General features: G+C 38.9%; 1 protein-coding gene across 2 annotated transcripts in view; it reads right to left on the reverse strand.

Annotated features, from left to right (window-relative positions):
- ctnna1 (catenin (cadherin-associated protein), alpha 1) overlaps positions 1-22,061 on the reverse strand; it is an 83,784-nt gene extending 61,723 nt beyond the window's left edge. Inside the window, exons 1-7 of one of the 2 annotated variants that reach the window (XM_034883245.1) lie at positions 21,624-21,954; positions 19,784-19,916; positions 19,476-19,671; positions 11,816-11,982; positions 11,001-11,120; positions 8,973-9,242; positions 5,407-5,610 (exon numbers count right to left, since the gene is read on the reverse strand). In XM_034883245.1, the coding sequence (XP_034739136.1) occupies positions 5,407-5,610; positions 8,973-9,242; positions 11,001-11,120; positions 11,816-11,982; positions 19,476-19,671; positions 19,784-19,903 (1,077 nt within the window). In that variant the 5' untranslated portion in view covers positions 19,904-19,916; positions 21,624-21,954. Of the gene's footprint in view, positions 1-5,406; positions 5,611-8,972; positions 9,243-11,000; positions 11,121-11,815; positions 11,983-19,475; positions 19,672-19,783; positions 19,917-21,623 lie in introns of both variants that reach the window. The other variant, XM_034883246.1, reaches the window with a different exon arrangement.
- Between the last annotated feature and the right edge of the window lie 5,094 nt (positions 22,062-27,155).

The raw sequence follows: 27,155 nt of genomic DNA on the forward strand, positions 1-27,155 counted from the left end.
AATTGTTGTGGGGGGGGGGGAGGGGTGCATCTCATCTACCTGCCAGCTAAGCCATTTAAAAAGCCTAGAATTCACCAGCAAAGATCAGGTCTGGGAAATGTTGCCTGACAGGCTGTTACTGACAGACCAGTGTTTTATGGAGGCTGTAAATATACGAAAAGCCTTAGGGACACTAAATCTTTTTCCTGTTACATTGAGGGAAGTGTAATTTGTTTTAATTATGCATTTAGATGAGATTACAACTAGATAAATTGAACTGCTTTCACACTGGTATTGCATTAGGCCTCGCCCCTTTGAACCTTCTTCCCCTTTTTTTCTCAAAAGAATGGGTTAAATAACACATTAGAACACTCCGCTAAATTGTCTGTACGTTTTCTAGCCCTGGATGTACACTGTAATCTTAGCCTGTGAGATTGGCATATCTATTTTTTATAAACTTGTTGCAGCCCAAATAAAAGGGCATATAAAAAGGTCACTTTATCCTAATTAGAGGCAATTTGGTCTATGTCCACACTTCTACGTTTTCATTTTAAACCGGAGTTTTAAAACTTAAAAACAATCTCTGTCCTCCCAAGCGTTATGGCACAATTTCAGAATTCATCTCCATCCATAATAACATGCCATTAACGCATATCGCAAACCATTCATGTACACATAGCTCATAACAGGATCCGATAGCAGTGTGTTCAAAATGAGCGGCAACTATGCAGGCAGAGAGGAATATGGGTAAAGCTATATTCTGCCACTCACTATAGATGCCCAAGGCAAAAAGATTGGGTGAGTCGTGAAAATAGTGAGCTGTCAAGAGAGAAGGGGACTGGAAGGGAAAGACTGCAAAAATAGGGAAGAAAGAAAAAAGGATTCAACGAGGAAAAAAGCAAAGTGTAAGGGAAATTCTAACCAGTTTAGAATGGGAGGTCTATATTGGGAAACAAAAAAAAGCCAGTGAAGGCGGACGAAAGGGTCCCACTGCAGTGCCCAGGCAAGTCTTTTTCATGCAGGTCCAAATAATAATGTATCACTTTAAGTTGAAGGAATTTAAATGTCAGAAGCTTAATATGTCAAAGCAACCTAGCATCACTGTCTTCTGTGAAACAAAACCCTGACAGATGCTGGGAACTAGAGATGCATTATTAATAAAAAGTGGCGGAAACAGTTACACCCACACGTGCCATGCCAAACGGTCATAACAACATAGAATAATTGAGGCCACACCAAGCCACCGTGCCGGGGCTACATTACGCACTCCCGTCTTTCCTCTTCACTGACTGAGTAGACAAGCTCTTGTCTTGTTAAATGATCATTGTAACATAGCACACAGTTTCCACTCCAGGAAGGGGGGGGGGGGCAGTCACTTGACCTATGCTGTTTTTGTCTTTAGACATTTGCCACGTTTCTATTTCCCAACTCTTTAAGTTAGCCTTTCTTTCCCCGATAAGAGTTTAACCCAGGGGAACAGTCACTTATCCAATCAATGTGCTACATTAAAGTACAGTAAGGGCACAGCTTGGAAAGTTCAAAATTAGAGCCAGAAAAAACATAACAAAAATAAAGGCAGTTTAAAAAATAAAAATAAATTTATGGGGCGACCTCTATTTCACCCACACATACATACTGTATATTCACATCTCAATCTCTCTCTCTTGAGCCTATGTAGGTGCTTGAACCAATTGTAAATCAAAAAGGCATTGTTAAAATATTGGTGCTCTGGCAGAATTATTGCTGTGTGTTAATGATAGTTTCAAGTAGAGCCCGACCAATAAAAGATTTTTAAGGCCGATATCACTACAAATAGTTTGGTATTTAAAAGTCTGATCTATATATTAAAAAGGAAATCCAGATATCCAAACAGATTTCCCTAAAATTTGTAGTTTAGTTCTCAATTAAAAAAAAATCATTTGTTTTATTGTCACAACAGAACAGAGGAACATAGATAAATAAAATGTATGAAAACACAAACTTAAGATAGAAAACTTTGGAACAAAAAAAAAACTAAATCTGTGTTGCCAACAGGGACGCTGTAGAGCACCCTCTGGTGGACAAACTATGCAACGCCACTGCTCATAACAGTCTGTTTCATTTTTTAAATATTCATTTAATGAATTTAAAAAAAAATTATATTTATAATGGCTATTATAAATGTTGATAAATCCGGAACTGCCTATTGATAATATTGGTTGGCCTATATATTGGTTGGGCTCTAGTTTGACTCTGTAATACTATCACATCCTGACTGGCCAGACATCCATTGCAGCCACAGGACCACTGTAACACTTCACTAATGAAATGGGAATGCTGTGCACTCTATGATTTTACCTCTAAAAAGACGGCAACAACGGCAGAAAACAGATAAAGTTCAAGTTCAAACATAATAAAAAATAGGGCATATTGCTGTGGGTGAATGGCTTACTCTGAAATTCTGCTGTAACTGGGAGGATATTCAGGGAGTGGTTAAACAGAGCTGTATCCAAATAATATATAGTAATTTAGGTTTTTTTCCAACTTGGTTCCTATTTTACCTTGCATTTGTGGCTAAGTGACTATTATATATAATTATTATATATATTAGCGAGAACGCTGTAGGCCTACGTGGTAGCCCCCAACCAGGCAATGTAATCCTATAGGGCAAACGCGCAGTGCCAACTTCCGGGTCTGACAACATTATGGCAAGGATCCCTACAGAGATAGACCTTTTTGTTGGAAAGTAAGATCATTTTTGTTTAACTAAAAACAACACCGAAATCAGTATCACCAAACTCCGACTCCATTTAAATAAACACTGCTTTTAGCGTTTAACTGCTATCATTGTAACTAAATTGCTTAAGTGCATGGTGTAATCTCCTTCAGGTGCATTAACCTCTCCTTCTAGACTGGAGGACCAACCCTGATTTTCATTTAGTACGGAAAAACAAAAAACTAGCGTAATCTGTTCCGTGGACTGGCAAACAGAAAAAATTAGCCCTGAACAACCCCACAGAGACTACAGCTGACGTACCATGTACGTTTTGCGACTGCGTGAGAGAAAAAAAACTCTACATACCAGCAGTATACTGTAATCAATCTAATTGTAATTTTAATAAAAAAGTAACATTTATCTGAAACCGTTTTTATTTAGGCCGAACTGCATCCACAGTACGCACCCAAGTGTACCTGTAGCCCTTTTTCTTAACTAAAAAATTGTACCAAGCACAATGAGTTTCCCAGAAAGCCCACAACATTCAGTGTGTTTAAAAGCAGTTTAAAAATCTGATTAAATTTGCGGTTAAGGCAATACCTTGGTTACTAAAACGCCATATAAACACCCCATCCCGGCTAAAATCAGAGTTCACATACACCTGATAACAGACCTAGGTAACTTGCTTAGTAGTCATGCGTGTATAAACCTTTACCCCTAGTAAGCCTGTGTAATGTGTCCACATATGCTCCGGGGGTTATAACTGCCCCTCCCCACTCTGTTGTAGTAGATTTTGATCCAGAAAAGGAAGAGAGGAGTCGGAAGCAACATCACCAAAAACAGCAACAACACAAGCCTTAAACCTTTAAAACCACTGAGGACTTTGCCATGGTAAGTACAAGGGTTTGACCTTAAGCTTGGCCCATGGCCACACAAAGTTACTCTGTGGCCAGTAGTTGGCCCCCTGTTGCCACCATACATGTCTCTCTTTTAAATAAGACAAGAGAACATAGCGTCTCTTTTGGGAACAGTGATGTTGTTACCAAGTTTAGTGAAAATCATGATGTTGCAGTCCATTATACATTGTGAGTGGTGATCCGTAGCCAAAGTTTATCCCTTTTCTTTGCTAAAGACAATGCTGCTGCGAGGAAACTGCTGCGTAGTGATAGTTGATAAGGAACTTACAAAACAGATACTTAAATAAAAGGAATATATATTTGAGATTATATGTTAAAATTTTAATAAATAATTACATATTTTACATGACTTTACCTTTATGAAAATGTTACAGTTAAGGCAAAATAACTTGTGTTAAATTGTCTTTTCAGTTTTGTTTTTATGAGTTTGCATTTGGGCCACCATATTTAGGGGATTGATGGTCCATGGGGCCAGTGCCTACAATTATGAGCGTCTATCCCTGAGTACTATGATATATAAAGTCATCCATGTTCGCCCCGCTTTCTAAGTTGTTGTGATTATACAAAGATCAGACGGAAGAAAAAGCCTTATTCCAACAAGTTATACAACTGCAGAGTGCCACATACTATTCCGTGCGTAATGTAACTCCCTTCGTTCTTCCTTATCATGTATATGGGGAGAACTGGCCTAACTTGGATATTCACTTAAAAGGATAATTCCAGTCGATTTCAACACGTAGCTCTGTTTGTAAATTTTGAGTGCTGTCAGTAGAGAGAAAAAACCATCGGGGAAAACCATATCCCAGTTACTGCTTGAAAAAGAAATGTGCAATACCTTTTTTTTTTTAAACTTAATATTTCACAATTTAATTAAAGAAATTGTCATAATAGACATTTTTGCTTGCTTAACAGTACAAATGAAATGAAGAGAATAAGAAAAAAATCTTATTAAAATACATTTTGTATGACCTTGTATGTAAACCTTGACATAAGATGGGTGTAATATAATAACTAGTAATTAAGTTACAAAATATAAGTTGTACAACCTCTTCTGCATGATCTGAAACCCTTTACACTTCTGATACCATGTGACCAAATACGACATGTGCACTACTGACTAAACAGCTTCAGTTATACTTGCACAGTGGCGACCATAAACCAAGCTTGACTGATCCATGGATGTATTATAAAACCTTGGTCATGTCTTTTGTGTCAGTTATGACGATTAGATCAATAGTGCAGCACTAGTCACTGCTGTGCATATAAACCCCCTAATTGTGATTTAGGCTAACTTTTAGATATCGTAAAGACACTCTCTCCATACCCACCTTAAAGAAGAGAGGTTAAGTAGAGGTACGTAAGTAGTTGTAACTTCAAACAATATTGGGTAGGAACACAATTTGCTTAGAATTAGATTGCGCTTGATATTTTTCTTTAGGAATTATGGTAAGGTAAGTGAAAAACCTAACCACTATGATTTTTCCACAGGGCTTTTTACAGGTAAGTGACAGAATTCACATGGATCCTAGCAGTATACAAGTATGAAAGTATTTGTAAAGCAAGTTAACCTCATCTAAAAACTGAATTAAGTTCAACTTAGAGTTTGTGCTTAGTTTATGTAGGCTGAAATTAAAACCGCAAATAAAATCTTAGACCTTTGTTTGTATTTTTGACCTAACAAATTTTGAAGTCCAACTGTCCAATGACGACAAAATGCAAAAATAAAATTCAAAAAAGAGAGACGTGTGTTGAGGATACAGAGTAGATGGGGAATGTGGTGGTAACGGGTAGGGAATAGAAAGTTGAGACACTTACATTGCCCATATACTCAGACAGAAGGTCCTGAAGAGCCTGGCGCACAGAATTGCATTCGGCCACAATGCGCTCCCGGCGGTCATCACGTGTGCAAGAAGAGTCAGCCATGAGGGCAGCACCACTGATAATACTCTCAAGACGCTCCTCCAGGGATGGGCGGAAGCGCTCCTCACTAAACGCCAGTGGGTCCACAATGATTTGTTTCTGTAAGGAAATGGTCAGAGGGGAAATTACACAGGGAGGAAAAAAAGCTAAAAAGGCATTACAGTACACTAATCTCACTCCCTACAAGTCCGAAGAGAGAAATTAGGCAGGTAAGGGGAAGGCTGATTTGACAGACAGACTGTGGCTGGAAAACATGAAGTGAAGAATGTGTTCAGCCGTCTTATTTTTGTCCATAGGCCAAAAGACTAACTTGGTCTACAAATTCACAAGCAGCGAAATAATATAAGGTACAGTTTTTTCACTAATTAACGGTACAACCAGGGAATTAGGTTAAGGTCACTTTTGCCTTCAATTAAATGAAATAGCCCCATACTGAGATATACTGTGATGTCTCCAGTCTAGTGTGGGTAAGAAAGAGTTATGAAGAATTTTAATAGTAGCAGTTGAATGTTTGACATTAAGGGCCCACAGATTTTTTTAAATACCTTTAAAAAAAGCTTCAAATGCCCCTTCAAATGTAACGATGTCTTCGAAGAAAAGGTTAAGAGTAATAACGATAACACATTTTTATGTTTTCTGTAAGACAGCACAATGTTGGAAGAAAGAAAACAATTCATATCAAGAAACACATCCCTATTTATCCATACGTTCTATTTGTGATGAACAATCTAATTCAGAAAACCTTGAATTTGAACCTTGCAGTTCTGAGAAGTACTTATGCCTTCCAAGATTACGGTGTGTGTGCGTGTGTGCCTCCCTTTGTTAAAATGATTCTGATTTGATAGCCTATGCTCCCTTTCTTTTGAGTGACAGAAGTGCTGTAGTAAACCACTGTCCTCTCTTTTATAACTGCAGGATGAGAGAGAACACTCAAATGTCTGATTTTACAGGGACAAGACTGCTGAGAGAGGCAACTAGTTGAAATGCTGGAGAGGCACTGCAGAGAGTAAAGGTATCACCATGACGCTTGTGGAGGCTAAAGAAAGAAAGCTAATTCCCCAATGACAAACTATGGGGTACTGCAAAATGCCTTATTGCTACAAAATATTAAACAATTCATCTGTTAGATTTGTAGTTTATTAGGCAGTCCGGCCTCTCCATTCTGTCTCATCTGACCTCCTCTGCTTGCGTGTCATATCACCATGGCAACAGGCACACGAGACAGACATGGAGGAAGAAACAGAGAGAGACAGGCAGGATTGGGGGGGGGGGGTTGAGTTATTTGCAAATTTGGTCTTGCACTTGAAATTGGGCATCAGAAAATGAGATGGTGGTATGAGCCAGTATGAGTTTTTTGGGGAGTGACTTCCCGCATGGCTACCTGTAAAATAAGCACTGATGCAACAGATCTAAGAGACTGCATAGTTGACGCTTGTTTTATGTAGATTAATCATTTGGCATACCATCTGTCAGATTCTATAAAATGCTTTTATAGTTTATAACCGTGTAACAAATATTGCTGTTTCAACAATTGAAACTGAAAAATGGCTTTTAAACGGCAGACGACAAATCAATGGGGGACGTCACTAATCCTATGTCCATTATTTTTACAGTTTAAGTGTGATACCCATCTTACACTACCATTAAGGCCACGTCGCTCTAGAAGAAGACGTATTGTATAGCAAGATGTTGATTTCCTGGTTAAATATAAAAATATTTATTTTTTCCAAACATTTTGGCTAAAACACTTTAAAGTCAGAGGAAAGAATAATAAAAAATAAAAAAAGAACAGTAGAAATTGAAAATGTCCAATTCATTTTGTGACGTTTCATTTTAGCAGGAGCATAGATCTGATCACAGCATGTTGTCAACGTCCACAGAGGAATTACACAAGTCAGTGCAAATTACATGTGTGAAACTGGGCATCCAGTAAATTGGTTTTGAACCCATCATTAGGTGATTATTATTAACATCTATTTACCAAAAAGGTCATGTCTTAATCAAACAAATACAAATTTGCATCCCACGCACCACCACAAAACATCCCTTGTTTGCAATAATCACCCTTTTAAGATTCCCACAAAACGCCGTGATTAATTAAGCTGCAAGTCATATGGCCATAGAAACGTAACACATGAGCATGCTGACTGCATCAATCATGTGGGTAAACAATGTCACTACAGGTTTAACACAAAGGGGTTTCTTTAGAAGCTGTCTGAATATTGACAAAGCTCTTCTGTAAATAAAAAAAGTGCTAGCTTGACAGAAGTCAGAGGCAGTTAAAAAAAAAAAAATAAAAAATAAATAAATAAAACACAGGTTAATCATCTTTGCATTTATCACCACAGGCAGTATTAGGATGATTATCTCAATGTTTTATCCAGCTGCTACCTTGATGTTGTTTCGTGTCAATATTATGACGACTAGTATGTCATAAGTTTCTTATACCTTTGTGGATACATATTCTTGTTAATATTAAGGTACCTTGTGTAAATACAGTCTTAAAAGTTCAGTTTGCAGTTAAAGCTAACTGCAGTTTCTTTCTGCAGAACAGCAATATGAGTGATTACAGAGCAAGTTAACTAAGAATAGAGAAGTAAAAGTTTTTTTTTATTAAAAGGTAAAAACTTGTTAATCTGAGTCAACGGTTAACTTTAGGTACCTGCTGGATATAGATTGAGTAAACGCTGGATGACAGTAACTTTCAGAGATATAAAGGTTTTAAGCATTAATATATGAGGGACTAGACAGCAACAAGGAAAGTGTTTTTAGTAGATTATGGTTCCTCCCTGCACAAAGTCAACATTAAGTACACTTTGGTATGCAACTTAAGGACCATGCCTTGCATGTTTTACCTCTTCCAACAAATAAAGATATTAAGACTCTAAAATACACTTGTTTTCTATGTCTAGTCCTCAGCAAAAACATTGCCGTCATGCCTTTTTTTCCTGTCTGTTCTAAAAACCAAATAAAATATTGTTGAAGCTACCAGCAGAGAAGTGGTTAAAAAGATATAATTATAAGAATAGCTATAGCCTCATGCAGGTCTCTTTCTGAAAGCTACAGCTGTGTAAATCTCCTTCATTTGACATAGAAGCAAATCAAGTAATGAAGTAGTAGTGACTCAAGAACATATTACATGTATCCCAAAGCCATGTCCCAATTTGACCACACATCTTATCCTAACTTCCACCCCAACCCCCTCAAGTGTTTTGTCATTTTACGGTTGAGTTGGGTTAGTTCTGTCTATAAGCAAAATTATGACCCGACTATAACTTTTGTGAACAAGCCCTCGTCCATCTCTGTTCAGTTTGTCATGACTTTGGAACGGTGCCACACTGTTATAAGGAAAAATTTAATTTCAAAGTTCATATTTTTAATATGGCAGATACCTGAATGTCTGGTTGTACTTGTGAGAAAGGCAAATGGGTTGTGACTTGTAAGCCAGTCATTTGACTTACATCAAAATTGTTGAGGGCATAGGCAAGCTCTCCACCCCCTGCTGGCTGATTGAGAGCTGAGTCCTCAGTGGCAGTGGCCTGAGCGGCGTTGGAGATGCCGGAGACTGCATGCTGCAGCTGCTTGTAGATCAGGTCACGGTTAGCCTTGTAAGCTGCCACGTCAGGGTGCTGGAGGCAGGCACGAGACGCTGTGTACAGCATGGGGATGTTCCTCTGTAGCACCCCACGGGCAGCAGCCATTTGGTCCTTGTGGTGGACGTCCTTTAGCTCCTAGCAGAATGAGATGAAAAGAAAAGTAGAAAAAAAAGGTTAAACTGGAGGACGGAATCCTTACAGGAGGATTTGTGAAAATGTACTTTAGAATCAAGATGAGCCTGTCTTGCCCTTATGGCGACACTAAATGTGACAGAGTTTGTTCTGGATGACCCAGATTTATTCTGTCCCCTGCGGTAACACAACAGTCATAATCAGGCCATTATAGTATGCAGTTGCAAATTAATACGTAGCCATTCAGACCTCAGCATTATATTGCGACACATCTTCATAGAAGAAAGGAGAGAAGAGAAGATAGTGATCGCTGGCATAGACTTATAGTATAAAAAGCCAGCTTGTTTACACAAAACCAAACCACCCCTCCAATTGTAACACTGCCAGGTTAAACAGTTTGCTATCCGTAAAAAAGTATTGGTTACAAGTATTACAAAAAATTAAAAAGAAATAATCTGTGATAATTTTGGCAAGCTTTCCATTTAAGGGGTGGGTGATGTCTAGGCTTGAGGTGGATTTTGCAGTTAGCTTGTACCTGTCTTCACTACAACTTTTTTGACTTGATGGCATTGTTCTCAGTGGCACTTTGGCCTTGTAGCACATCAGTGCACTGCAGAGGCGCAGTCAGAAAAATTGCCAACACAAAGTTGTAATAATATACTGCTTACGCATGTGTTTTAGATCAGACTTTGACCAAGAAGAGGCTTTGCAATAAACAATAACTCACATTAATTTTCACTTTCAAACAAGGTTCTTTTAACATGTGTATGAAAAATGTATCATTTAAATACTTTTTACAAATGTGCACACTAGAGAGAAATGCCATGTTATAAACTTTATAATCTAGGTGTGATTTCATGATGTTGGTGGCAGTATTGTGTAAAACTAGTAGTTAATAAACATTTAAGTACTACCAATCACTGTGGTTGTCATTTCCTAGACCTAAAGAATTTACACATCCATGTATGATGTATACCACGGGCCATGAAGGATAGCTTAAAAACATTACTAAAATATTAGGCTGAACTGTCATTGTACTGGAGTCAGGGTCTAGTGCACGCAGAATACACGTATGTAGATTGATGCATTTCATGCAGAACCAATTTAACTTTTTAGACGTATACATCGTTAGCATTTCCTGAGATAAGCACAGCAAGCTTATTGGCCTGCGAGTCAGTCACACTATGATGAGCGCAGATGAAACGCCTGAGCTGAAAGCCCCATCTGAAATGGATTTTTTCCACTGCACCAAACTCAAACTGAGCTGTGACTTCAAAACCGGGGTGGTATATGTGTATCGTTACAACCCTATAGGTATAAACTACACTGCAGGTGTGTGTGCATTTTCTGGATCAACAACCTGATGAAGCTGTTTCATCTGCAAAATGCAGCTTAAAACACTTTATTTTTGACTACCACTTAGACCATAGTGGAGTAAAACAATATACAATTTGTCATCACAAGGAAATGGGTTTTGTCGCATTTAGAGTCAAGCCTTTGTGCTCTTTTCTTGCACTCCTGGTCCACTTCACTGGAATGGGTAATAAGTAGATTGTTCATGCTTACTGCATCTAATCGCCCAGTTACAGTATGAGGCACTCTTCTTGTTAACTCTCTCTTATTGTTTTACTTACCATTTGCTATGTGGGTTGGAGAACATCCATTCAGGTGCCCGATAACCTCCCAACCCAATTAAATCCACCATATTTCTCTGCTCCCACGATCAGACTTTGTCACTTTTTTTTTCTAACTGTACATTACCTGCTGTCTCTTGGCAGCCATGATGTTCAACTTGTCCACCTCTGGTTTCAAGGCCTTATACTGGATACCAAGGTCCTGCTCTGTTCCTGCATTGCGCACTTTCACAAGATTTTCCTCCACCTGAGCAGAGGTTGAAAAAGTTAAATACGGTACTTACAAATAGTTATTTACTGCCAGTTAACAAATTTAAACAAGTTGCATAATCAATTTGAACAATATTAACATACAACTCATGAAATATAACTGCACTATTTTATAATGTCCAGGTCTCCAAGTTAGGGCTGAATACATCAAGATTTCAAAGAGCAATGTTTAAAACTGCCTTAAAATTTAAACCAATTAATCCAGCTGTGATTTTTATTTGTGATTATAACAGGCAAGTCATCTTTAGTTTAAAACAGGTGAAAAGTTCCACCTAGCTGAAATTATATCAATTTCGAACAAAATGAATGAAAAATTAAATAGACCCACTGAAGAGCAATTTTTTTGCTTTGATACAATTTACATGGGTTATTTCCATAGAAATTCAAAAATGTTAAGTTTATGAATTCATTTATTAAAAATGAGTTAAAGTATGTCTACATGTTACAAATCAGTGTAGACCAAATGCATTCCCACAGATCTTTGTGGACATTTAACTCACGTAAATTTGCCCTACCGGGTGAACTGGATCAGGTTAGTAGTATGCAGTACTGTTATATATCAGTTGGTAATACTGTTGTTGATAAAATGGACAAAGGGATGATTTTATTCTCTAAACTTATGATTAAGTTTGTAATGTATAACATGCAGAGGGATGGATGTAACTATCTTACCAGTTTAAGCTGCAGTAGAAGTTTGTAGACATCAGACATGTCTGCCAGCACCAACAGATGTGTGACTGCTGACAGGAGGGCTCTGGCAGCACGAACCATATTGCCCCTCTTCACAGATGAGCAGGGGTCTTCTGCAAATTCTCCAGAAGCCTGCCGCATTGACTCTCCTGAGAATGACAAAACAAATCTGATGTTTAAACTGAAACTTTAAATGAAAACTGGTTCAGAAACAGACTTTTGAACCAGCAAAAAACATTAATACTACTTGAAAAGTAGCTTTCATAGTGCTGAAAAGAATTCCTAATCCCTATTTGTCTGGGACCAGGAAGCATTTTTCCCGACTATTATCAAGCTGTTAACAGTATAATCATCAAGGCATACGATTTACCAAAAGGTTGTAATATGAAAATATGAGACACAAAAACGGTACATTATTGTTATTGCAAAATCCCATAAATTAATTGTTTTTCAACGCAATGAACTGCATTCCTTTGCTATCCATTAAATAAGACAATCCTTTATGTATAAAACGGTTTATTAGTAGTTAGGTAGTATTAGCCTACAGTAGTAGTAGTCTACAGAAGATGGCAGCAGTCTGAGCAGTCACAGTACATCCCAGGCAAGTTAACTGCAACAGAAGTCTTCATCTGGAGAGAGACAACCTTGCCTGCATTGGGTCAGCACGTGTCACACAGAGCAAAAAAAGTAACACACACACACACACACACACACACACACACACACACACACACACACACACACACACACACACACACACACACACACACACACACACACACACACACACACACACTTATAAAAATGCACGGCATTTTTATGAACTATGATGTTCTGGCCATGGGTCACATCTCTGGCCCTGGTCCAGCAGCTCCGTCTAACACGCTGTTACTCTACCAACTGAAGTTAGTTGCATTCAATAACTTCTTCTGTGTTCTTCGGCATGGCGGCCGCAACGGCAGAGTTACCCGCGGAAACACTGGTACAAATACAGGTTTGTCCCTTATATTTAACAATATACAGCTGTGTTAATAACGAAACTGTAGACAAATGTCAGAAGTGTGGACCGGCAACAGCTGTGTGGCGGGGCTGAGTGGAGAGTAAGAGGAGAGAGAGAGTAGAGGAGAGATCCAACACAGGTACGGCTTTACAGACGAAATGGGTCATGTAACGCAAAATTAAACCGTATCCATATAAACAGCATTGCAGCGGATGTGAGGACATTAGCATCGGTGCGTCCTAAAGGAGCTTACAGCTAACAGATGCTAACTAGCACCAACTATTACTGGTCACTGCTGTTGTCTGAAAAACAACAGACGAGACAAAATGTTGCGTTTACTGGTAAACTGGTAATCTTTGAGACCGACGTATAGCCGGCTGCTATCTGTTGAGTTTCCTCCCGTTACTCTGTCCCCTGTGACTGTCTACATCTAGAAACCAAGCAGCACGGGGTGCAGGGAACTACTCTGACTGGCAAATGATCTGACGGGGGTTACGGAGGGGTAGATTGGCTATGCAAAAAACACAGAGTTCTATGAAATGACGCTTTAAAAAAAATAATCTCTCGATCACGCAAATTTGATCGTGGGAAGTCAAAATCAGATCGCAATTAAAATTTTACTAAATTGTGCAGCCCCACACACCCACACACACACACACACTATATATATTAAAAAAAGGAAGTCAAAGTCACAACAATGGGCTCACTGTCTGGTTTGTCCAGCACAACGCTTTGTCCTACATTGGATGGACCTGCACAGTTGACTGGACACACAAATAGATTTAGTGAGCTCAAATTATGAACACAACAGTAACTCCGTGAAATAGTTCACTTCAGTAAAGGCACAGCCAAATTTAAAATCTAAAATATGCGTTACAACAGCTACGTCTGTATTTGAGATCCTAAGCCAAAAGAGAGAAGCACTTATCTTGTCCAATTTCCTATGATATGGCACAGCTCTATAGAGAATGAAGAAATGGTATGACAAGCACTAACATACAGTAAGTGATTATGTTACAGCCATGAGGTTTGGTCTGCAATAAAAGACTGAAAACTAGTTTAGCAGCAGATCATTCTCATCATACTGTCTTGCTAAATACTTTTTCTATGACAATTGTGTATATAGAGCAGCTTTACGCGTTTGGCAATAGTGCTTACAAAGCCATGCTATGATAGAGAGCGTACTTTTACCCTTCTATTTACTGTGTGCTGGAAGTGACTCCAGCCACCACAAAACCAAACATGGTAAAACAGTTTAGACAATTGTGGAGGCTTTCAAAGAGAACAGGTTATAGTTTGGGGGTGTAACAAAATGCTGCAGCATGGAATTTCGTAAAACAAAGAGGCAAAACTGATAAATGGATGCAAAATCTAATAAATCTTGTAAACTGACTACGTGACTAGTGACCAGTGAGAGCAGAGTGTTTTTTCATTAAATTTCAGAGTGGCAGTGTGATCTATCACGCCAAGATAACGAGAAAGCTGTATTTAGATACAACGTTAAGTGACTTCTTGGCTTTGACCTCTGGAATGTTTTCGGACCACAAGCAGTCAAAAGATGAGTCCCCCAACTGATGTTTGCTGTAAGAACAAAAGGCGACTGTATGCGTTACAGTTCAGACAGATTTAATTCCAAATTTATCACAAACTCCACTCTCTTATTTTCCTCTAGACCACCTCCTTTCAGCACCTGTGTCTCAACATTTGAGTCATGCAACTCAGAATAACTACATATTTTCACTGAAGTAGAGGCATTTTCAATTTGAGCAGACATCAATTGCAGCATCTAAAGCAAATGTGCTTCAGTTTGTCTATGTTTAAATCTATGCGCTGACTTGCATTCATGCCAACTCTAAATATGAACTGGAAATCAGCATTTGCTTTGGAAATTGGAGATTGTCAATTGGACGAGTGGTAAACATCTTCTCAAAACAACTATCAGAAGAAAAAATGACCAAACCTCTAAATAACAATTTATTGAATACTAATGTTGCAGCTGGTAGCGATAGGATTTTCATTTTTAGCATTTCAATAAATGCTTGACAATATAATATGTGATCAAGTTATTACAAGATTAATTAATCTGTCATGATTTCTTTTATGTATTCAACAGTGGACATATTAATGCAATGAATACAAATTCTTACAGGTAAAGCTTTAATTATTACTAACATGTTTAGTGGTAAGAAAGTCTTCAATTACAATCAAGATGTATTGTTTATCAAATATGTGCCCCTTCAATTTACTGTGAATCAACAAGCTGGTGAATGTCTTACATGCAACTTTAAGGACAAGTACAAGTGTATGCTAATGATGCAGGCTTGACTGGATTGTAGGCTTGTGTCAATTGACGATGAAATCATATATGACGATTGAAAAAAAAAATATTGCCGATTGATTTTTCCTATGTCCATATTAAAGCGATTTTAACTAGCTTACTATCAGAACTAAGATGTTCACATAATATCTAGGGTCTGGTGAGGCGGTAAGTCCACCCGCTGAGCCAAGTTAATCAGCACGATTAACAAGTGAACTTTAAATCCTCACGGTAATTACAAACCTGTTTGCCGTCTGTTTTCCATGAACCTGACGTGTGATGTGCTAATTTTAGGACAGTCATTCGGAGTCCGTGGCTTCCCAGCTGCTGCTAGGGGATGGTTAACAGGACCTACATCAGGTCTGCACTGACTACTGAGACTTAGGTTACAGCAGTTTATGTTAACGATCGACCCTGGTGCGGAGCCTCGCTTCCAACACAGCAAATAAACTAGTTATTACATGTACAATTATCCCTATAGGAGGCAGAGGAAACGCTAAAACATTTGACACGCTAATTAACATGGATGCCAGAAAGTGCGAGAAGACTTTTCTTACTACTAAACTGAAGTAGCTAACTGAGCTAATAGCGTGTAAACAACTGTGGGATTAGCGAGTAAGTTGCTGAAAGAAGGAGAGAGCTATGAGTGACTGAGTGAACTAGTGTAGGTTTAAATGTAAAGAGGCTATTCGGCCACAAAATCAACAGTGTCGAGCGACTGAAGCAAGACACTGTCAGCTTAGCGCTGCACGTCAGTTAGGTAGGAGAGCCGAGAAGGTGCAGCTAGTTTCGTTGATTAGTGGAAGTTAATGGATGTTATGTCCAATTTAGAGATGTTCCTAAACCATAATCGGCATTACCTCCGATACTGCCTAAAACGCTGGTATTGGGAAGTACTGGAGTTTATGCACCGATCTGACACCACGTGAATAAATCTACGTTAAAGTAGTTTATGTTCTTATGCCGATAAGCAACTTCAAGTATCAGAATCGGGAAGCAAAAAGTGGTTTTGGACCACCTATAGACCAATTACATGTCCAATGTTGCCAGCCTGTCAGACTGGCAACCAGATCGCATATCGACAATCTCAAGTAACCACAATTGAATGATTTAAAAATATAAACAATCACCCAAGCCTAGTATTTGGCTTAGTAAATGAAACATCAACAACAAGTTACCAGCAGGAGCAAAAGCTTGAACCTGGCAATATTTGGTAGTTCTGCCTGAAAGTGATCGAACCAATATGTTGATACACAAAATAGTTGCAGATCATTTTTTTGCCACTCGACTGGTCAATTAAGCAACTTTCGTCTCCACAACAGTGACAGACAAAAGACAAAGATATTTTAATTAAAGTGATGTGAAAATAAAGCACCTCACAATAAGAAACTAAGATTCAGGTGTCAGCTTTTTGTGTTGGGAAATTACTTGAGTGACTTCAATTTTGCCAGTAAAAATTCAGTAAAGCAGTGTTTTAAAGAGGAAAAAAAATCCACTATTAAACCTGTAGAACAGGGATCCCACACAGATTCTGATAATTTTACCCCGACAGAGAGCTAAAAAACAGTTTGTGCAAACGATCGACAACACGGACCTCAAACACAGTCCGCACCCAAGGCCGCTATTCCCCCCTGTGAACAAAATCAATAAGGCCATTTTCAGGGGACAGATAGTGATCAGTGCTCCTTTAATAAACTCTCATCTATCTAACGCTCACCTGCGGCCCACCAAGTGCATGATGAAATGATTAAAATGTATATCACACAATAAGCCCACCACACAGCAGGAGAACAAAGACACAGACAGGGAGGGAAGGGCAACACAGAGAGAACAAGGACAAAAGCAGACAGAAAGGACTGCGTATTTAAAAAGGGATATGAAAGGTCTTTATTTTAGTGATGCATACGGTAAATAAAATAGGATTTAAAATATTCAGAGACTATGTTAACTAGGGAAAAACCTCCACAAAACTTTAAATGGTGGAAAAAACATTGTTCACTAGCCACTTCCACATGCTTTTTCATGTATGCACAGTCATTCTTAATTATCATGTCAGAATTTATTTCTCCCATTTTAAAAACAGCTGGTAAGCCACAGCTGGGTGGAAAATACTTTCTGAATCAAGTATGGGGGGGTGGTCCTTTACTCAATAGCCATATTATCAGTCTAGGCACGCTCCACTGAGCAGCATGGCATAGCTGACAGCCAGGCGGAGGCACCAGCTAACAGTCAGTGAATTCCAGTCCGGTGACAGCTTGCCACAACTACAGTAACATTCCTGGGCATTGAGCTCTGCACAGGCTATCTAGTGACATGTCATCTACTTCCCAACTACTCAGAGCGGAGCTCGAGCAGGGGACATCTAACTTGCTGGGCATCTGGGGAGAAAAAACAGTGACACAAATATTGCTTCACAAGGTGATAACTGCATCCCTCAAGTAATACCCCTGGTCTCAATGGTCTGCTAGTGTGTCAAAAGACACAAAGATATCCAGAGCAGAGAGGAATAAATGAGACTTCCAAGTGAAGTTGCTATGAATCCGTTACCGCAAGCCAAATGGTAATTTAATTGGGTAATTAGCTGGTGATTTGATAACAGATTCGGGTCTCAAGATGCACAGTTGTTCATTCTGTCACACTGGTACTCCACTAAGCAACCCAACAGATAACCCTATACAACTAATATGTCCGACCTAAATGCTGACTGACTCATTTTTGTCATAGGTTTGAAATGTGATAACGAAAGTAAATCAAGCTGACTATATGCTTCTGCTTCAGACAGGGGTCTATCAAATGTCAGACACCATTCAAACAAAAGAGTGAAAGCAGGTTTACATAATAGTAGGATGACTAAAGAACACTTATATTGCAGGGCCAAGTGATATCTAGGTTAGGACTTAACATGGTTGGAATTATTCATTAAGATTAATTAATAAGACTATGTTCATACAGAGATGAAAATCTAAATAAAATACTTTAAGACTTCTTGCTTCTCATCCTCCTTCCTGTACTTCTACTCTGCCCTCACCTCTCTTTGAACACTTTCCTGTGTCACATTTACTACCTGTCGTTATGTCTAATAAGGGAATACATGAAGTGAAATGCTCGATTAAACCACCTACAGGAATGAAAATCAAATAACTCCTGGTAGGCACTTCACATTAAAAGGTGACAAAATACTCGCCTCCCCTCCCCCTTAATTTTATCCAGCTAAACTCAGCTTCCTCATGACTGTCATCAGCCTCTTTTTCATACCAACCACTTTACCAAAGTAATCTGAAATTTCCCAAAGATATATGATAAACAAGCTAAGTGTTCCGTGGGGAGCTCCAAAGACTAAATAAATAATCGATTAGTATAAGGTTTATCCAGGAATCATGTAATGTTGGTAGCAGCAAAAAGTGAACACCAGTCAGAGCCGGTGAACCACAGTCAATGACCCCGCTATGAACGTAGCCACCCCGCCGCTCTACAGATGCTCGCACAACACCATGCTGCATGTGATGTCTTTTGTGCAACAGCATCCACGCACACAGACGCAACATGTTTTTAAACTTAAATATATTAAAGAAGTGCCAAATTCCTGGAAGGAATAACTTGTAATAAGTAGCTATGCATGTACAGTGCCATTTGTCAGTGAATTAACTCCTCAAGACCCAAGCAAAGTCCTGTGTCTTGCTTGCCACCTAATAGAAGTTAAAGGGGTTAGTCCAAAAGCTAGCGACAGCTTCAGCACAGGCTCACTTAAGGTGGACTGACCTTTAAACCAAACTTCCACACCCAAACAAAATTTCCATTTTACCATGTAGCGCAAACACTTCACTCCTTCAAGTTTTACTCAGCACCTTTTACCTCAGAGTGCTGGCCAGCAAAGCCATTAGCGAAGAAAATTATCATCAAACACTCGACAGCCGTTTAAATTCCAGAGCACGCCTCCCTACGAACACATGTTCCACTAAAACAAGCTCCTTCCCGAGGCTATTTTGCAGAGGCACCGTACCTGTGTCCGGATGCGCTGCCCAAGGTGAAGGTGATTGGTTTAAAGAAATGCCATTAAACCAGAGCACGTTTTCTCTTATCATGGAATGTTGTGTGGACTCGCCAGACCTTTGCAGCGCTTTGGCAATAGGCCTGACAATGAGAGACTAGGCTCCAGTAGCAAAAGGGAATCTATCAGGCTCAAAGCAAGTTCTTATTTCAACGTCTTCTACTGGGGCAGATGATATGTACATAGCTCATGATTTATTTATCATCCTTCCTATCTTAAGAAGCACTCTGTACAAGATGTAAAGCACATACTTTTGCAATATGCATTTTCAATATACCTTGCTTGCGGACATCTTCCACAGCAGCAGTAAGCTCATCCTTTAGGAACTGACTTTCCTTTGCAATCTTTTCTCCTTTCTCCAGGAAGTTCTGGGTGGCATTCTCCACAGATGCAGCCAAAACATGAGCCTTCTTGGAGCGTCCTTTCTTCTTGTTAGATGGGCCTTTGTTGCTGGAGTTTACCAAAGTGGTGACCTATGGCAGGGATACAAAACGGTTCAACTTTAGAAGCAGCTGCTTTGGGACATCTCACTTGCTATTGTTTTTTTCTCTATATTATATACACAAAATAAAAATGAAACATTACCTGGGTTACCAGGGGCTCCAGCAGCCTCTCCACAGCCAGAGTACGGATCTCTAGACTCTTTGGGTCCCATTTGAAGTTGATGTTAGCTGTGTTGATGTTCGCTGTATTGATGTTTGTCATGGTGTCTGGAATTCTGGGGATAAAAAATTGGCAAAGTCAGAGAAAAAGTTGGGAGAGATGACTAGGGTGCATTCATTCTACAAATACAAAGATAAAACATAATTTAGACTGCATCAAACATTTGTCTTCCAAAACTCTGAATATCTATATGGCTCTATGTTATGGAGGGCAGGCTTTTGGTTTGCCAAGAAAGCGAAAAAAAAAGAAGAAAAAAAAGACATTTGCTTACTTTGCCTAAAAGAAGCTTCTTATGATTTTTGCACTAGTCTCTGAAGGTTTGTACAATAGTCAAAACATAAAAGGTCCTTCTTTGAGCCGGCAATGCTCCATCCCTTGCAGGGTGACTGCCAAAGGCAGAACACATTAACACCGTGGCCCAATTTTGATTGCTCTTTTCAGGCAGAAACTGCAACTCCATTGATTAGCTATCTGACAGGAAGGGGCAGGGATAATCATCAAGCCCTGAGGGCTGAGGGGCCTCAACTGAAAAGTTAGTCAGCTGTATTCTGAAAACAATGTTTTCATATCCACTAACCTACATTGTCAACAACGACGTTAAAATATTGAAAACACCAGGAGAACATTTGAATGATGACTTCTTAATGTTAATATTGAACTGCTTATTGGGTGGGTGGTGTGCTTCGATATTGCGTAAGAATCCTGACTAATGTTTGAATTTGCCGGGAGGCTACTTGTTATGATCTATGGCACCTTTTAACTTATAATCAGTATGGATGGATGCAGAAGGTCTGACTCAGTTATAACACATTTTAAAAAAAACTTCCCTTTAACTCACTAAAGGCTTTGATCTACAATTACTTATCAGCCACTGCAAGGTTTCTCATACACTATAATTCAAAAAGGTCACACAACCCACTTTGTGTTTCCCTGGATTTATCTAACCATGCGGATAATGTTGGTGTCATTTGCTGATGTGTGGACAATGTCGAGTGACATTTTTTATAACTTATAATTCCGAGTAAATTGTTCACCTCCTCTGTATGGGTGTGGCACGAGAAGTCTTAGAAACTGATATCTCAAAATCTGGTCAAATAAACCAAAACTTTCTGCAAGACTAGATACCACTGTGGGTAGCTGCATGTAATTTGGGTGAAATTACCCTTTAAACTCTCAGCAAATTAACGTTAAACCATTTGGCTTAAGAAACAACAAGATGGCGTATCGTATGGTAGTTGGAATGCTCGTTCCAACAAAGAAACGTCCTTAATACAATAACACTTTTAAAGTCAAACTCAATGTTGGAGCAATAGGGTGGGTCAAACACCTAAGGTAACGTTAGCTAGCTAAACGCTAATACTCACGTTAAGCAGCTAGCTTTAAGCACAGCACCTGCACCTGTTGCAATGTTAGCTAACTTTATCCACATTACCTTTGGTTTTACCCAGCTAAAGGAACTTTAATTGACACTATAACAAGTAAACAATGTTAGTATGCAGACTTTAAACCCAATGTAGATTTAAATTAACCGATTTTCTTATTAATAGGTCATCGTTAACACTTGAGCCAATATAGCTTAACGTATGAAGCGTTAACGCCAAACACGGCACCTTGTTAATGCTAGCTAATGCTAGGCGACAACAAACACTAACGTTAGCGCCATTAACTTTAATACTACGGAAAACGTTAACTGTCGTGTTAATGCAATGTACAATTAACTATTTAAAGTAACACAGTTAGGAAGGTAAAGTTGTGAACTTACCGAAAACAATACACTAGCAAAAACTGGCGTTTAAAAGTTCAAAATGGAGGAACGGGAATTACGGAATTCCTTGCCTCAAAAGTTTTACTCCCTTTTCCTCCCCGCAGTGACTCAGTTCAGTTGTGCTCCTAACCTTACAGGAAACTTCTTCTTGAAAATTGATCGAAAGAGGAATACAAGAGTGGCTTAAACCGATCTCTAGTTGTTAGTTAGCTACCTGAAAAGTTTCGGTCAGGATTGTTTCGATGTCGCAGACTATTGCACAACAATAGATGAGGCGTAGTGGGGGCTGGGGCGGTGACCGAGTTCCTGAACTTCCTGGCAGCGGGGCAGGGCAACCACAGGACACAGCAAGCCCGCAAAACAAGGAGGTGTTTTGGGCGTGGCACTAACCGTATGTGCCCATATATGGATTAATTATTGCTTCCATAAATCTAGTGCATGACCAGATGAAGCTGTGGAACGCCAGTTGTGTTTGATCCAGAACTCATTTAGGTTATCTTAACAAGACAACATGCAAAGTACTAGAAATCATTTCATAGTTTTTAATTATTTTCTGTTGTAGTTATATTTAATTGAGCCTTGTGCCTCAAATACTGTCCATGTCAAAACTACCAATCCAAATTATTCAAACTATATTACATTATTTCAGCCTAAAAATAATGGGATTGTACATAATATATTTTAACCCCCACAGTACTGTATTAGTTCACTTTAATAAAAATTATTTAGGTTAAGGACTTCTCAAGCAATATGTATTGTAGGAAATGTGTTTACTATTAGGCCTACTAAATTACCCAAATGTGACAATCTTCAAAATATTTTTTGTACACATACAGTTATTTGGCAGAATAGGTTTTTTATTTTAAAAAACAATTTATTTTATAAATGGTAGATGTATCATTTTTGGGAGTTAACTTATTTTCTTGTTTAAACTCTAAGCTCACATGGATAGCTGTCAGGATGAGTCAGGTGGTGGTGGGCAGAAAAGAGCCCGATTTGCAACCTGATGAATGTCAATGTTAAAGTGTCAGACATTATTTTAAACTCATTTTAAACCCATTTTATTTGTTTCCTGTTAGTTGGTTAGTCAAAGTCAGAGCAGCTTCTCAAAATTAGTATACAATTGCATTCAATCCTCCTATCATTACCTCTGATTATGTGTGTATTTGTTTATCTTAATTCATTGGGTTCAAATTCAACACAAGGCCCAGAGAAAGACAGTGCTCCAAAGTCAGCCGATGCAGCATCAGGTGCATGCACACAAAATAAGCGGGTTGTAGCTTCGGGTCCTCATATTTTATTAATATATATAACAAACACCAAACTACAGTAGCACTGACAATTCAGATGCCACTTTTATTCAGATAGCTAGAGATGGCTTGCAGATGCCACACATTTTACACATTTTGCAATTTCAAGGTCAAGAAAAACTATATAAGCTATGATGAGTATGCAGTAGTCACTCTTTTATGGTTTGTTGCAGATGTGACTGAGAACATTGAGACATTTGATAAACATATTCAAGAGCCAAGTATTTTGGTCTGGGCCTAATGAACTGTGAAAGCCATAAATAGATTTTCTAAAGAGGCCAGGTGCCACCCCTTCCGCCTCACTTTTCCACCTCACACGCACACGCACACGCACACGCACACACACACACACACTCACACAAAGACAAACAATGGATACACTGTATCTTTAAACAGTGATATTATGCCAATAGAGCTTACCTCATGATCATATACAATAACTGGAAGGAGTCTGACTGTTACTTTGAGTAATTTGGTAATTGATTTTTTTTCAGCCTGCATCCTTTTTAGGACCTTTCCATTGGTGTGGTTGCTCAGTAAACCTCATTGGCTAAAGATACGTCTCACAAAAGAAAATACATAATCCAATATGACAAAGCAATGCAAGCAGATGGGTCATAATTCACATTATATGTAAAGAAAACTACATAAAAAAAGAAGAGACAGTCATCTGCAATTCAGGAAGGTGGCCACAAAGGACATTACAAACAACAATGGTGTTTTGTTCTGCAGGCAAGTACAACTAACACACTTCTATTTGTTGGCTGGAGTAGGTGTTAATTAAGAAGCTCCACCAGTGCAGCATGAATTACAGTTCTGAAGAGAATGAGCTTACAAATGTACTCACAAAGCTCTTAATGAAGGCCTCAGAATATAATTATCTTCTGGAAAGGCACTCCTGAATAAGTTTTTGTGCAATAATAATTTGCCAAGTAATTGTTTTCTCCACAGAGTTTTGACCATGCCGGAACTAAAGGGTCTTACATTAAATAGGCATATTAAATTCCTGCAAACTGAGATATATCAGTGAACTATCTTGTGTGCAATATTAATTTCAGTCAGACACAGGAGGACCTGCCACTTGCATAGTGTACCAGAGATTTGTTTATCAAATTAATACTGTGTAGTGAAGAGGGATTAGATGTGCTGCAGTTGTGTGCTTGAATGATGAATGTTTGTCCAAGTAACAGCTTGCTGGGAGGACAAGTTTGAGTGTCCTTGAACTTTAATCTTTTTGTACCTATTGGGCCCGACAAATGATAAGAGCACAGCATGCTATAAATAATTCCTTCTCATTATGAGAAAGTGCACATGTTTGTCACACACTGAATGTATAATTCAGTACATGCAAATATGTAGTGGCACTACGGTGCACCAAAAAAGTTAAAAAGATGGTAACTAGGTTTTATGTTATTTTTGCCAGGATCTAAAAGAAAAAGAAAAAAACGTTTTATGTTATGCAAATGTGTTTTCTGAACTTACTGCACAGTAATACTGTATAGATTAGTTCTACATTTCTATTCAGGAAACACAATGTATTATCGAATGGCAGTCTTGGGCTGGCACTGCTCCATGCTGATAAGAGAAAGACTCGTGATTGCAGCCACAGGTGAGCTTCTTTCACGATTGTGTTATCTATTGTTTTGCAGACATGGAAGTTACTCTACATTATAGCTCTCTGTCACAGTACTTCCTCATACTTTGACGTTGACTGAATCGGAAGCTCCTTCACTGAAGAAGGATTTTGTTCCCTGACATAACGAACACAGCGACTTTCATTCTGCCCACATCCACCTGACTCATCCTGACAGCTGTCCATGGAGCTGCATGATATCATCTGCAGGCACTTCCTGCCCGAGTAAGGCCTTGTACCTCCATGATTGGAATTGAGTGTGGTGCAATGTAGGCGTCACTCTTCCATGACAATACCCAAGGGGTGGAAAAGAAAGTCCCCAGGTCAGTAACACTAATGGTCATCCTCAATAGCAATTGTTCACTGTGACTATCTTGCTGAGGTGAAAAGAAACATACATTATTGTTGTGAATAAACAAAAAGTCCCATGGGAGGACATATCAGACATGTTTACAGTTAGATGTCAGGGCAGTGATGTCATGGTTTCAGAAGGCCGACTTGCCATCTGATTGGAACATTAAGAAGGTCACAGCTCTCATGACTCAACTGCTGCTAACAAAATCTGCTAACCCAATGTTAGCAGTCTGAGCTCCACCTGCTGGTTTTAGACTACGGCATCAGACTGATGCCTTCTGTTCTGTGTGGTGACTCTCCTCAGCTTTAGAAGGAGCAGAACGGAAATGAATGACCTGTTTCTGTGCCTGTTGTGGGACCACTGTTAATCCTCTCACTGTGAACCATTTCCCTCAGATGGTCTGTTTTAAACTTACATAAAAAAAAACTAAGATCTGTAAGTGCCTATCTCTCCAGCTTTGTATTGTCTGAGAGGGGTCTTCAAAATCAAACAAGTGTTCATTGCAAGAGCAGTGAGTTCCACTTGAAGAAGTGATGTTGACTTTTCTGGGAAATAGTGTGGTTGACAATGTATAAACAAGAAATTTGCTGTTTCTGCCCTCCCTGCAGTTGTGTGTCGGATCATATTACCTCTGTTTCCAGATATGTTTCACAGATTGGGGGGCTGTAGCATGTTCATAATCATTTTGAAACAGTCAACGATTACTGACTGAAATGCAATTACCAGCAGACCACCGACTGAAAACGCACTTGTGACTCACAGTGCACACACTATTCCAGAAACCTTGTTTTATTCCAAAATTCTCCAGGGAGCTACTGCCCTAATTTCTTGCTTTCCAAATGGGATTCAAGTTAAAAAGAAGGTGGAAAATGTGGAGGATGCACAAAATTAAACATAATGCATTTCAAAACTATTATGAGTTACAGGTGCAGACACCATGGAATACCTGTGTGCTTCAGATACACAAACAGCACACGTTGCTGTTGTAAGCACCAAACATGCACAAGGTCATAACTGGCACTGAAGAGCTGAATACAGCATAATTAACCTCAGATGGCACATTACATTATGGCTTTATTTTTTTAACAAGGACCTTGAAAAGGAGGCTTTAAAATAAAACGCGATCTGTGACTTTTAGTAACTAAGTATATTTTTATGCACAAAGTCTGCAAATGTTGATACAAATGTATTTGTAGAGCATTACATTGCAGAATTGTGTAGAGGGTCCTTTACCCAGGGCACATGTTTAAGTGAAGCTGGATTGGAAATAGAATAACATAGACTACATTGAAGGATTTGGGCTGATAGAAAGTAAGACTTCTTTGAGGTTTCAAACTAATTACGCCTATAAAAGTAACTCCGTCGCTGTAGGTTCCTAATTAGAACACTGCAAAGCAGCCTCAAGAAAAAACTATAATTTTGGAGTTAGTTTTGGATATGTGAAAAAAACGTATGTGTGTTATTGCTTGTGATTTCTAATGTGCCATACTATGTGAACTGTGTCCCCTATGTAAGAAATAAAAAACAATAGAAAATTGATCTTAACACAGGCATTACATCTGTGTTCATGACTCAAATACTATTGAAGCCTGACACATTTTACCGTCCATATGAAGTTGGTATGGTGTTTTTTTGTAACACTAAATCAAAGCATATTTCTACTTATGTTCATCTTTTATAATATGCGCGTCAGTTTTTGAACGTATTCTATCTACTGAATAAGTGTGACCTGAGTCGGACTGCAGTAGAAACAGAACTGTACATGGTACTTAGTGCTGTCCGAGTCAAGGGCGCCATAGGATACAATAAAAGAAGTAGTCAGCTAATTTCCAGAGGAATTCTATAACACTGTTAGGTAGTCTTTTTCCAGATAAATAGCTGAAATGACCCAGGCAGTCTTGTGGCAAATTGGAAATTGAACCCAGAGTGTGATAGACACGACTTCCAAGTAGGGGAAATGACCTTTCAATATTAATGATGCAGAGAGCCATGACATCATCAGGACCTCTTTGGGAACATGTGATCAATAAGAAATGAATAGTTGTGACTGTATGAGAATATCTGCTCACCCACAGAACCATTGTCGCCATTTTTACTTTAATAAAAATGTATCAAACCAAGTACTCCGCTCTAAGCGTGAGTCATTCTTTATTAAAGGCAGCAGCAGAAGTGTAGTAGTTCAATGAGCACATCCTCCCACTCTCCACACAGCTGTTGATGTCTTGTTGAAA

This window comes from Etheostoma cragini, chromosome 10 (genome assembly GCF_013103735.1).
Source record: "Etheostoma cragini isolate CJK2018 chromosome 10, CSU_Ecrag_1.0, whole genome shotgun sequence".
NCBI lineage: Eukaryota > Metazoa > Chordata > Actinopteri > Perciformes > Percidae > Etheostoma > Etheostoma cragini.